We start from the raw sequence: 10,245 nt of genomic DNA, 5'->3' as shown, positions 1-10,245 counted from the left end.
CTTGTCAGCTCATGAGAGGATCATGAGCCACAACTCACTGGTTCCAGCAGCATACACGCCATTCTAATAATTTAAAGTGTGAAGGCATACAACTGACCATGTACTTAAGTTTAGAAAGCATCTGGAAAGGAAGAGGTAGTGTCAAAGGGACTGATCATCTTTATTATGCAACAAAGAGACAAACAGAAAATAAAATACTTTAATGGGAGAAAAAATAAAGGTACAATTCAAACATAATATACCATATTGAAACCATACACAACTCAAGGTGAACATGAAAACATAAACAGCAATCTTCTAGAAAAGGTTGCATGTTTAGAGTACAAGCATCACCACCACAAATACACAGCTTTTTGTGTATGTCTGAGTTTCAGTGAGAAAGATCATGACCAGCAGCAGCATATTTAAATAGATGGTTTCATTTTCATTAAACGCTTAACGTAGTGAATGTATTGGATGCAATCTCTTCATATTAAAAGTATAAAATCTTGAGCAAGGCAGTACCTGCCAATACAGATTTTAACATATGCAAATAAAGATGATAAACATTTTGCAAGGTTTTTTTTTTTTACATTGCATTTATACACATTTGTTGCTTTTAAATGTGTACTCAAGTCTCTCAACATTTAAACCTGACTAAAATGCTCAGCAACTACGCGTCAAGTGACAACTAATTATTGCTATAGAAAAATTTGTTTCCCAGAGTTTTAAAATAGATGTCATTTCATTTGCAATTCTCGAGATATGTTCAAGTAATAGAAATAACTAGTTCCAGTGTCCATGAGGCATTCTGAATCTGTATTGGCTGTAGGCATTTATTGCCAGATGATATAAATATTTTATCGAATCTAAAAAAGTTAACTAAACTTACATATAACTATTCAATTCCTTAGGAAATGTATGCTGTAATAAAGTCACCACAGTATGCGTTTTTATTTTAAAAAGGTAAAACTTTAGCATCAAGCTACCTTGAAATTCCTTTCTGTCAAAGGGAACTACTTCATAGTCGGCTTTATAGAGGAAAAGAGAAAATAAAAAATTCAAACAACATTCTCAGCTGGATCAGTGAACCACTCAAATCAGTACGTGCTCACACAAGCACTAGAGCTGACAGATGAGTGAGAATATGCAGGCAATAGTACTGGGGGCAAACAGGGAAGTTTGAGTACAAGAACACGGCATGGCCTGCTGCCGAAATACCATATTAAGACAGTAACAAAATGCAAGACAAGTTAAGTTGTTATAAAAAGGATATAACCTTTAGACATTTCTGGAAAAGCCAGCTTTCTCTGTATTGTAGTCAGCTATGCCTTCAGTAATGCTTTACACTTCAAAACCAGAAGACAGAAATTTCAGGTTACAGTGTATAGTGGTTTAGTTCCAATACTCAACATATTAGAACTAAGATTCAGTTCTGAAACCCATTACACTGCAGAATGAGGCATTTCAACCTTATCAGTTTTGGAATATGAAATATCTCAGTATTTAAAGAATAATCAAAGCCTCTATTTGGAGAGCAAATGGGAGCCAGGGCAAAAGCAGCAGATTGTACTTTGGCTGCACAACTGATATTATTACACATAAATGACCAACTAGACTAGGAGAATTACTGGGAATGTTCTCCACCATGTATACAATACCCATTAAGAACACTGGTTTGACTGTGGGCTATGGCGATGCAGGATGAAGAGTGAGTCCTGAAAGGTATACATTCAGAACAGCCTCTATTTAAACCTACAAAATATAAGCAGTGCAGCTTTCTTTCCCCTTCTCCCCATTAGTATCAAATAAAAGACCTTAAAGTTCTTTTACAAATGGACTTTCCATTTAAATTCAAAATTGCATTATTGCTCTGTTTTCTCCGATTTTAATGACGGTCTTGCTGGGAACGTGGAAATCTAGAATAGGAACTCTTAAAATATGTTGGTAACTATTTCAGAGCAAGTTTTTCTTCTCAACTGTTTTTTCAAAGCCTTTGGATGCAGGAGATGCCGAGGTTTTAAACAGTCTTACCAAAACAAACAAGTTCATTTCTGAGTGTTGGGTAGGTCTGAAGCCAATTAGTTCTCTAGTTACACAGCCTTCCACGAAAGACAGAACAGGCCAAAATTTGATTTCCAAATGCAACAACAGAAGTTCTTAAAAAGCTCCAACAAAATAAAAAATTAGCTGGTCACAGTCATATACCAAAAAAGTATACCTTTTGTGTGTCATCTTGAATTGCTCAGAAAGTATGTCATCTTCCTTAGTAGTTGGGAGTACAGGGAAAATTCCTCACCCGTCACTTTAGTAAGCAAGCGTCCTGTTTCAGTTATGCTCCAAAAGGGGAAAAAATAGATGTAATTATTCCTAGGCAATGGCATCATTCTTTCTCAATGAAAGGTGAGAAAAAACCTGCTCTGCACTGTTGATCTATAGAAAACAAGTTTTTTTTTCCTTAAGTTGTTATTTTCATTCACGTAGTAATAGTAAAAAACAAATCACAATATCAAATAAAATTTTGTCCTTGGGCAGCAGGAGAAAAAAAAATTATCATCTCGGGTATCTTAGCAGATGACAGCTGAACTGAAACTCAACAGTGCAGCAGAGCACCTTTGCACGTCTTTCTAAAGGGCCTTTCAAAGCTGGTTTTGGTGAATTAAAATATCTGACATTAATAAAAGAAACAGTGTAATTAACAGAGCAGTAGAAGTTAGAGAAAATCAAGACAACAGTGAGAAGTTCCAAAAAGGTCCCTAATTCCACAGGGACAGGTCTCAGTAAAGATGTGAGGTTTGAGTTTCAGCAAATCATTTATGAAAAGTCCTTACAAGCGTGGAAAAGTTAAGCCTGAAAAGTGGTTACTGAATACTATTTTTATCAATATACACTTCAGATCACCAACAGAATTAATGCAATTTTTCTCTCAGATAATCAGTGAGATGAAGGGGGGCTATACTTTAAAAGTTCACATGACAGGATTCTTGAACTGCATTTTGGTATTGGGCTTCTTCATCAAGTTGAAGATTCTAAACAAAATGAAAATATCATCAAAATGGACAAGTACTCAAGATATACCACAGTCCTTAGTTTAATCATTCATTCTCCACATTTTTACATAGGAATTGGCACCTACATGAAGACTCTCCATCTTTATGTGTACTAGATGATTGTTTATGTTGCACAGTATCTTTTATTTAACCAAGTACCAAGAGATACATGAGACAGAAGAAGAATCAGATGAGTGGGACAAGGCTCATTAAGCAGAAGGGTCCTTCTTCTCTCCCTGGCTCAATTACATTACAGAATAGCCAGCTCAGGAAAGCTGACTGTGTCGCACAATTCTTATAACGGGGCTTCCAACCAGCCATAACATCCTCCATTAATAAAAAGAAAATGTGATCCCCAGACAACAGTAATCTCAGATTGTTGAAAATATACTGCTTAAAATGAGAAAGCAAACGTATCACAAAAGATGGATGGTTAGCCCTGCTACTTTTGAAGAGCTATCTTCCAAGTTGTTAACATGCCAGAGTAATACACCTTTTTAGTGCAATTCTGGCAGCTTCCCCAAATCAGAATTCCAATCACCAGTTTTACATCCTCAAACATGCAAGGTGCACTCATGCTGAAGAGCCCAGTTCCCTGTATCAATCTCCTAGCTCTTCATCCCTTTGTCACAGATCGCTCAACACAAAGAACAATATGCATCATCTTTGCCATCTTTAACCAGTGAAGCTGCCTATGCCTCAAATACTATGCTCATTCCACACAAACCTCAAGCAGTGTACCCCAAAGCCTGTCAAACTCTGTAGAAACTACAACACAAACTCTCCAGCCCTCCGATCCCACACGCAGAACTCAACCAGTTGGCTTGACTTACAACCCACCCCCTGACTACATCTGTGTACGTAGCTCTGCATCTACTCCCAGGTCATTTACTCACTCAAAGTGAGCCTGAAAGAAGGCAACCAGAACAATGATTTAATGACACAACTCTTTTTCACATTGCAGCCTCTCTCGGAACATACTGGAAGAGAGGCTGTAGCAGAAATACCAGCTGGTCAAGCTGCACTTTGAGTCCTGCAAATTATGATTTAGCCATTTCTGCCATAAAAGGTCAAAAATGTCAATAAAGCAGAGTAGCATCTATTTTATTTCCCCCAGAAGCAGCAGTAATAAACTGTTCTGGAAGAACAAATGGTTCAGATTGAGAACACTAAGCTAAAGACTTAAGTCATCAGTTTGGAGCAGAGCTTAACTGTTGACAATACCTATTCCCGGTAGCACTTCATGTTCATAACAAAGTTTAAGAACAGACAGACCTACTTCTGACTTCTGTACAGAGCATGAACATAGCATATCCAGAGCACAAACAACTTTGGTACAAATTTTTTATTTGGCATTTTTATTTATAGAAAAAAGTTACCATTTATGCCCCTACACACCAAAGAAGAAAAAGCTTACCACAAATTCTCCGTAGTCAAACCGGTGTCTTAGATTTAGATGGCTAACAAGATTTCTAGTAACCTGGTTAGTATCTGCCCAAGGAAGAGATACACAAATAGGACAGATCTGAATTTGGAGGGGAAGGGGAAAGAGAGAGAATTAAAAAAAAGTTATTGGTAATACAGAATGCATTGAAGACATGTTCTACAGGAATAAGTCTATTACTCATCCACTACCAAAATACAGTAGAGATGTTAACATAAAAGTTCTAAGTGTTCTAAGTGTTCTAAGTGTTCTAAGTGTTCTAAGTGTTCTAAGTGTTCTAAGTGTTCTAAGTGTTCTAAGTGTTCTAAGTGTTCTAAGTGTTCTTCTCCTCAATTGTGTAACATTCACAAATTACATTTCAACTTGCCAAAGTTCTTAAGTATTTCTCTTAGGAGTGGGGGATTACTATGTCTGTCTGGCACTCCTTTTGTCAATTTATGTTGTTTAATATTTAGAAAAGAAAGCTATTACTGCATCTTACTTATTGTTTGGGAAGATTTTCATATAATTGAGATGACCAAGTAAGCCGAAAGAAAAAATAACACACCTTATACAGAATAAAAGAATAGAAAACTAAACAGATTTTTGTTCTTCACTCTCTTTGATTACCTTAGATTACTTTTCAAGTAACTTCCACATGAAACAATAGTTACGTTACAAATGGGATTCTATAGAAACAGATCTGAATTACTAAATGAAGAAGAGTAAGTGTCAGGCTCAAAAACTGAGTTTGTCTTACATCAAGATAAATGAGACTGCTAAGTCAGAAATGCCTTAGAACCAACAAGAAAGCTGGACAAGAAAGGTTTTCAGATTAAATTCACTCCTCAAGTTAAATGCACTGCATTAAGTATATTGCCTTTCTCAGACCACAGTGATCTTTACAGACATAGAGTATCTACTGCATGTTTAAAATTGTTCACATAATTATAATGGAAATAGCTTAAGAAGCATATATAAGCAACTCTACTTACTACAGGAACTATCTGATAAAGATGTCTATTATTACAGTGATCCAGCAAGCGTTGTCTGGTAAAATTGGCTTCCTGACACAGAGGGCATTTGAAGGTTGGGTGTCCACTGTAAACAGAAATACACAGTATTAAACAGAAAAGAGAGGTTTAGAAGTAGTGTTACAGAAAGCTTAATTAATCTGCTATCTTGTCATTGTTTTCCCTTATTTTGGTAACAACAAAAAACCCCACCCTCCCCGACATAGTAGCTGTTCTAATGGAGTTCCAGTGCTACTTCCAAACTGCAATTTTAAAGCACGTTCATTATTTGTATGCCTAAATACATTCTTCTGAGACTTAGACTTCAGAAAATTATTTTGTTGCAATTGCAGCTGCACCCTGTTCTTACTTACTGGTAACATCTTTTAGTGCAAATCTTTCACCAAAGTACTGAAAAAAACCAAATCCTAACATATAGATGCAAATGTAGAAGAAACCACAGGGATTATTTTTTAATACAACTTGTTGTAGGTGTTTGTGTGGGTTTTTTTTAAAGTTAATAGAAGCTTGTACTATGACTGTCTGGATCTATTTTAATAATAACTATAGAAAAGTAAGCAGCCTACCTTGTTTCTCCTTGAAGTATTTGATTATTAGCCATCTCGCCATTATCAGATATTGCATCACTCCTGCTACTTTAAATGAAGTTGAGAAAAAAAAAAAACAAACAATGAAAACTGAGATTATTTTACTCCACTATCAAAATTTTTAAAAGTAACGGGGGCAGGGAATCCATTAAGTCCCATGAATTTCAAGGCAAAACATATAATGGCACATATTTTAACTCTCACAACTTTTCCTTTGGATCAAGGTATGTCTCAGTATTTAGTTACCATGGTAACCCTTAGTGGAATACTACACAACTTCATAGGGAAGTGGTATATAATTCAACAGACATTTAGGCAACAAGAACGGTAACGGAGATTACAGCCGTGTAGCTCAACGGGCATTATGAACCACGTGAATTCAAGATAGGTAGCACATTCTAAGTTTTTTGATTTAGGACAATGTAAATAGGCATTTAACTGCCATGTGTTCACACAAATAATTTACAACTTTCAACTACAGCAGGATAAATTTCCTTACACTGTGCACAAAATAAACTATTTCCTAAAGTAAGAGCGACAAACAGGACCATGTTAGAAAGTAAATTCGACCATATATGCACCTCTAGCTAAGCCAGAAGAAACTGCTCAGACATGCTGATCATCCTAAGAACGTGAATATTTACAGTCACAAATCTGGTGATGGTACATTTTTTTTATACTTCCGTGATATTATAAGCACAGGTATTCTGCTGTGGCATAGTCATTAAATAATGCGATAACAAGATCCAGACACTTCAGTGAAACATTGCTGCAACTAGTTCTGGTAACAGCTTAAACTTCCGCTTTCAACACACTGATGGGTTGAAAACCAAACACAGAGAAGTTCAGACTGCTAAAAATAGAAAATAGATGTCAAAACAAAGGACAGGCTATATACAATAAAGCCCTGCAAAACTAATATGTTAAAAAAAAGTTTTCAAAAATAAGCAAAAATGGCCAACCAAACCAAATACATCAGTCAGAAGGTGTGAAAAAGGAAGGTTCTTAAGCCTTACTGACTGAAAACAAGTGGTAAGTGGCACTTCCATTTTATGGTGTGCAACATACTGGAGTTCCTTATACATTTCTTAAGAGATCAGTTCAAAATAAATTCAATCAGAAAACAAAAGCTTGCACAATAATCTTTTGAACCATGATACCCACTAAAACGGACTTTGGGAAGGGGAGGGGGGATAAAAAGAGAAGGAAACTTCTCTGGGGGTAAATATTATGAAATCTGTTACAAAGCAAGCTGCTCAAACACTGTCAAGGCAAGGAAAGCAAGCTACAAATACTACACACTTTTTAGGAGAGCCCTTAGAAGACATTCCAAACCATCATGTAGAAAGGCTTTCTTCTGTATGCTAAGAGTAAAGAAAAAGACCTAGAAAACGTTTTGTTGAAGCACAAAAATATGGACAGTAATTATTGCAAAAAGAAGGCATGCCCTGGAAAAAAAAAATACTTTCCTTTGCGGCGGGTGGGGGACCAAAAAGAAGATGCATTGTTATACATAAAACACCCTGATTACCTGTTCCCTGTTGAATCTTGGGAAATCTGTAAGTTTGGAATAATGGAAGAAACACCATATTCATCCTGATACTTCTTACACGTTTTATAATGCTGTCTCATCCACGAAAATCTAACCTGTAAATGAAATGCCAAATTATTGAAATTATACTGAACAATCCAGGGACAGAAGGAAGAAAGAATTCTGTCAACAGAAAGCAATGCATGCAGGAATTGTATATGCATCTGTACATTGTATGTACATCATATGCAGCAGAAACCAGAACTTGTGTCTCCCCTCTCCGCGTGAACACTTTCTTCCCCGACAGGACATCTTCAATTCTTTTTTCCATAGAGCCTCTGTCACTCTGTGAGACTGGAGAACATTCCCACACCCCAAACTCCCAACAGCCAGACAACTGAGCGCTCTCTCAGGGGTGAAAGATGCGAGTAAACTCCGTTTAACTGAAACAAAGTCACAGGAACTACACCTCCCACATCCAGGATCAAAGACTGATGAGCTACAACAGAGAGGGGCCATGAGGATGGGACAAGCACCACTGCTCCTTCAGTCTTCTCTGGCCTGCTGTTACCTTGTGCAGAACAAAATCTTTTTGCATTAGGTGTGTTCTGAGAATACATAAATTTTCCCTTTGAGAAAAAAAAATGAGAAGAAGAAAAAAAAAAGGTGAATGAACACCAACTTCTGGCTGCCTATCCAGCTTAAATGCAAGGTAAACCAGTATGTTGCTTAGACTTGTCAGGAGACAGCTGTGCTGGACAGGCCCTAAATTAGAACTTCAGCTCCGAACAGCACTGTCAGAAAGTGCTTGCTTTCAGAGGTTGAACAAGATCCCATCTCAGGCGTCTGTGCCTAAATTCCATTAAAGTTCTGAGGATCTGCTTGGTTCTTCCTTCCAGTTTACCAACTTGTTATTGTTTCTTTCTCCCAGCTCTTCATCCTAACGAATCATGTGGAACAAAGCAAGCAGCTCAGCTTTCCACTAGTGCTAATCTTCACACTGGCAGAACTAAGTCCCAAGTGAAACAGAACAGTAAGACAACTACCTGGATTTGATGCAATTTGATGTAAAAAAAAAAAAAAAAAGTGCGGCTGAAATCCTGCATCCACTTATAGCAGAAGAGAGATTACTTATGTTTTCAGTGGGTGTCAAGATTTTCACCCAATGTTCTCAAAATAACGACCCTTTACAAAGGGATGAAGGGAATGTAAACACACTGATAGGGCAGGGGGTATTACATATGATTGTATGCGCACTGAGAGTAATCAACCTGGGTTTAAATTACATTTTGCAGTAGCTCTAAGCACTTCCATTTCCATAAGGAAAGTTTCTGAGATTTTCCACGTATCTGCAACTTTTGTTTTGAGTTGTCTAACTTTTCTTCTGCCACTTTTACCACTGTATCCAGTTTTTGCATTGTTCTGGGGAAAAACTGGCACTCCACTTAAAAAGTCCTTATACACAATACAAGATCCTCTTCCAGTTTACATCCGTTAGGCATACGTAGAAGGCACTGCATACCTAGTATATACACAAGCCATTCAAAGTGAAGTTCAAACTGCTATAGGCTCTTTAGCTTCAAGACAAGAACAACACACAGCAGAAGTGTGTCTGGTCAAAAATAAGAAAAAATTATCCAACTTTTTGTAAAGTTTTACTCTACCTGCTTCTCACAGCATCTACAGCCCCCAGAAGCTTTCTTCATACTGTTTTCAACATCTAGAGCCCTTTTGGGATATGTTCTTTCTTTTTTAGTCACGCTCCCCCGGCAGAGAGGACAATGTGTTCCACTTTCTCTGATAGCTGTCAAGAAGCACTTCCTGCAAAACCTAAATTAAAAAGTTACCACAAACACAGGTTAGCAAAGTGAAGAGAGTTAGATACTTTGTCCTTGAAGAGAGCTGGGTGATCGTTAGGGGGAAAAAAAAAGATAAATATCAGAGTAAAAGTCTACTGAAAACGAATCTTTATAAAGATAAGCAAAATGAAATAATGGTGCTTATAAAGAAGCATACAGAAATTAGGGGAACTTGGCAACGCACTTTAGGTAAAGATCTTACTATTTACTGACCAGTATTTCTGAGCTGTACACCGGATTGATCATTAATGAGATATTAAATGGTGCAGCAGGCACATGATATTGGGAAAAATCTTATCAGAGGAACTCCTGTTTATTGTCCTTAAGCAGAGCCAAAAATACCGCAAAGCTTCATTTAGCACGCATTTCCAGAGATTTCAGTTCATCAGCTGTTGCAGTTCTCCTCTCTCTTTTCCTCGCGTGTCAACTGCCAAAGCTATTTTGCTTTTCTACAGAGTAGTACTTTGTAATTAGATGTTCCTCTGAAAAATGCATACTGTTCCACTACGAACAGATGGACTGCAAAGAGAGAACAACTATGCTACGGTCCTCGCTTGGAAACGAACAGGAAACTACAAAGTTAAAAAGGCGAGTTAGGTTAGATGGCGTGAGGCGTCTTCATCGGCCGGGAAACTCAGCCACCAGCGACCAGACCACCGGGGGCTTGCTCCAAGAGGTGGCTTTCCTAACTGACCGGTCCCCATTCGCTACAAAAAGAAAGAGGCGAGGGAAGGCTGGGGCAGCGCTGGGCGGGCAAGCCTTAAAGCCAGCCCTCGGCGGCG

The 10,245-nt window shown here is 37.6% G+C and overlaps 1 protein-coding gene across 3 annotated transcripts; it reads right to left on the bottom strand.

Annotated features, from left to right (window-relative positions):
• Window positions 1-325: 325 nt before the first annotated feature.
• Window positions 326-9,390, bottom strand: RNF138 (ring finger protein 138). Of its 3 annotated transcripts, XM_035894949.1 has the most exons (6): window positions 9,269-9,390; window positions 7,605-7,720; window positions 6,053-6,118; window positions 5,448-5,553; window positions 4,447-4,554; window positions 326-3,008 (listed from the first exon to the last, which is right to left on the bottom strand). In XM_035894949.1, exons 1-6 carry the CDS (start codon window positions 9,308-9,310, stop codon window positions 2,940-2,942), a joined length of 507 nt encoding a protein of 168 aa, XP_035750842.1. In that variant the 5' UTR covers window positions 9,311-9,390; the 3' UTR covers window positions 326-2,939. The 3 variants fall into 3 exon arrangements, with proteins under 3 accessions (XP_035750842.1, XP_035750843.1, XP_035750844.1); XM_035894951.1 differs by lacking the exon at window positions 326-3,008 and having other exon boundaries at window positions 4,472-4,520; window positions 6,053-6,121; XM_035894950.1 differs by lacking the exon at window positions 326-3,008 and having other exon boundaries at window positions 4,471-5,553; window positions 6,053-6,121.
• Between the last annotated feature and the right edge of the window lie 855 nt (window positions 9,391-10,245).

The sequence above is a fragment of the Egretta garzetta genome, unplaced genomic scaffold, assembly GCF_000687185.1.
Source record: "Egretta garzetta isolate BGI_Z169 unplaced genomic scaffold, ASM68718v1 scaffold35, whole genome shotgun sequence".
Lineage (NCBI taxonomy): Eukaryota > Metazoa > Chordata > Aves > Pelecaniformes > Ardeidae > Egretta > Egretta garzetta.
The sequence above is the reverse complement of the archived record's forward strand: the minus strand, read 5'-3'. Positions and strand labels throughout refer to the sequence as shown.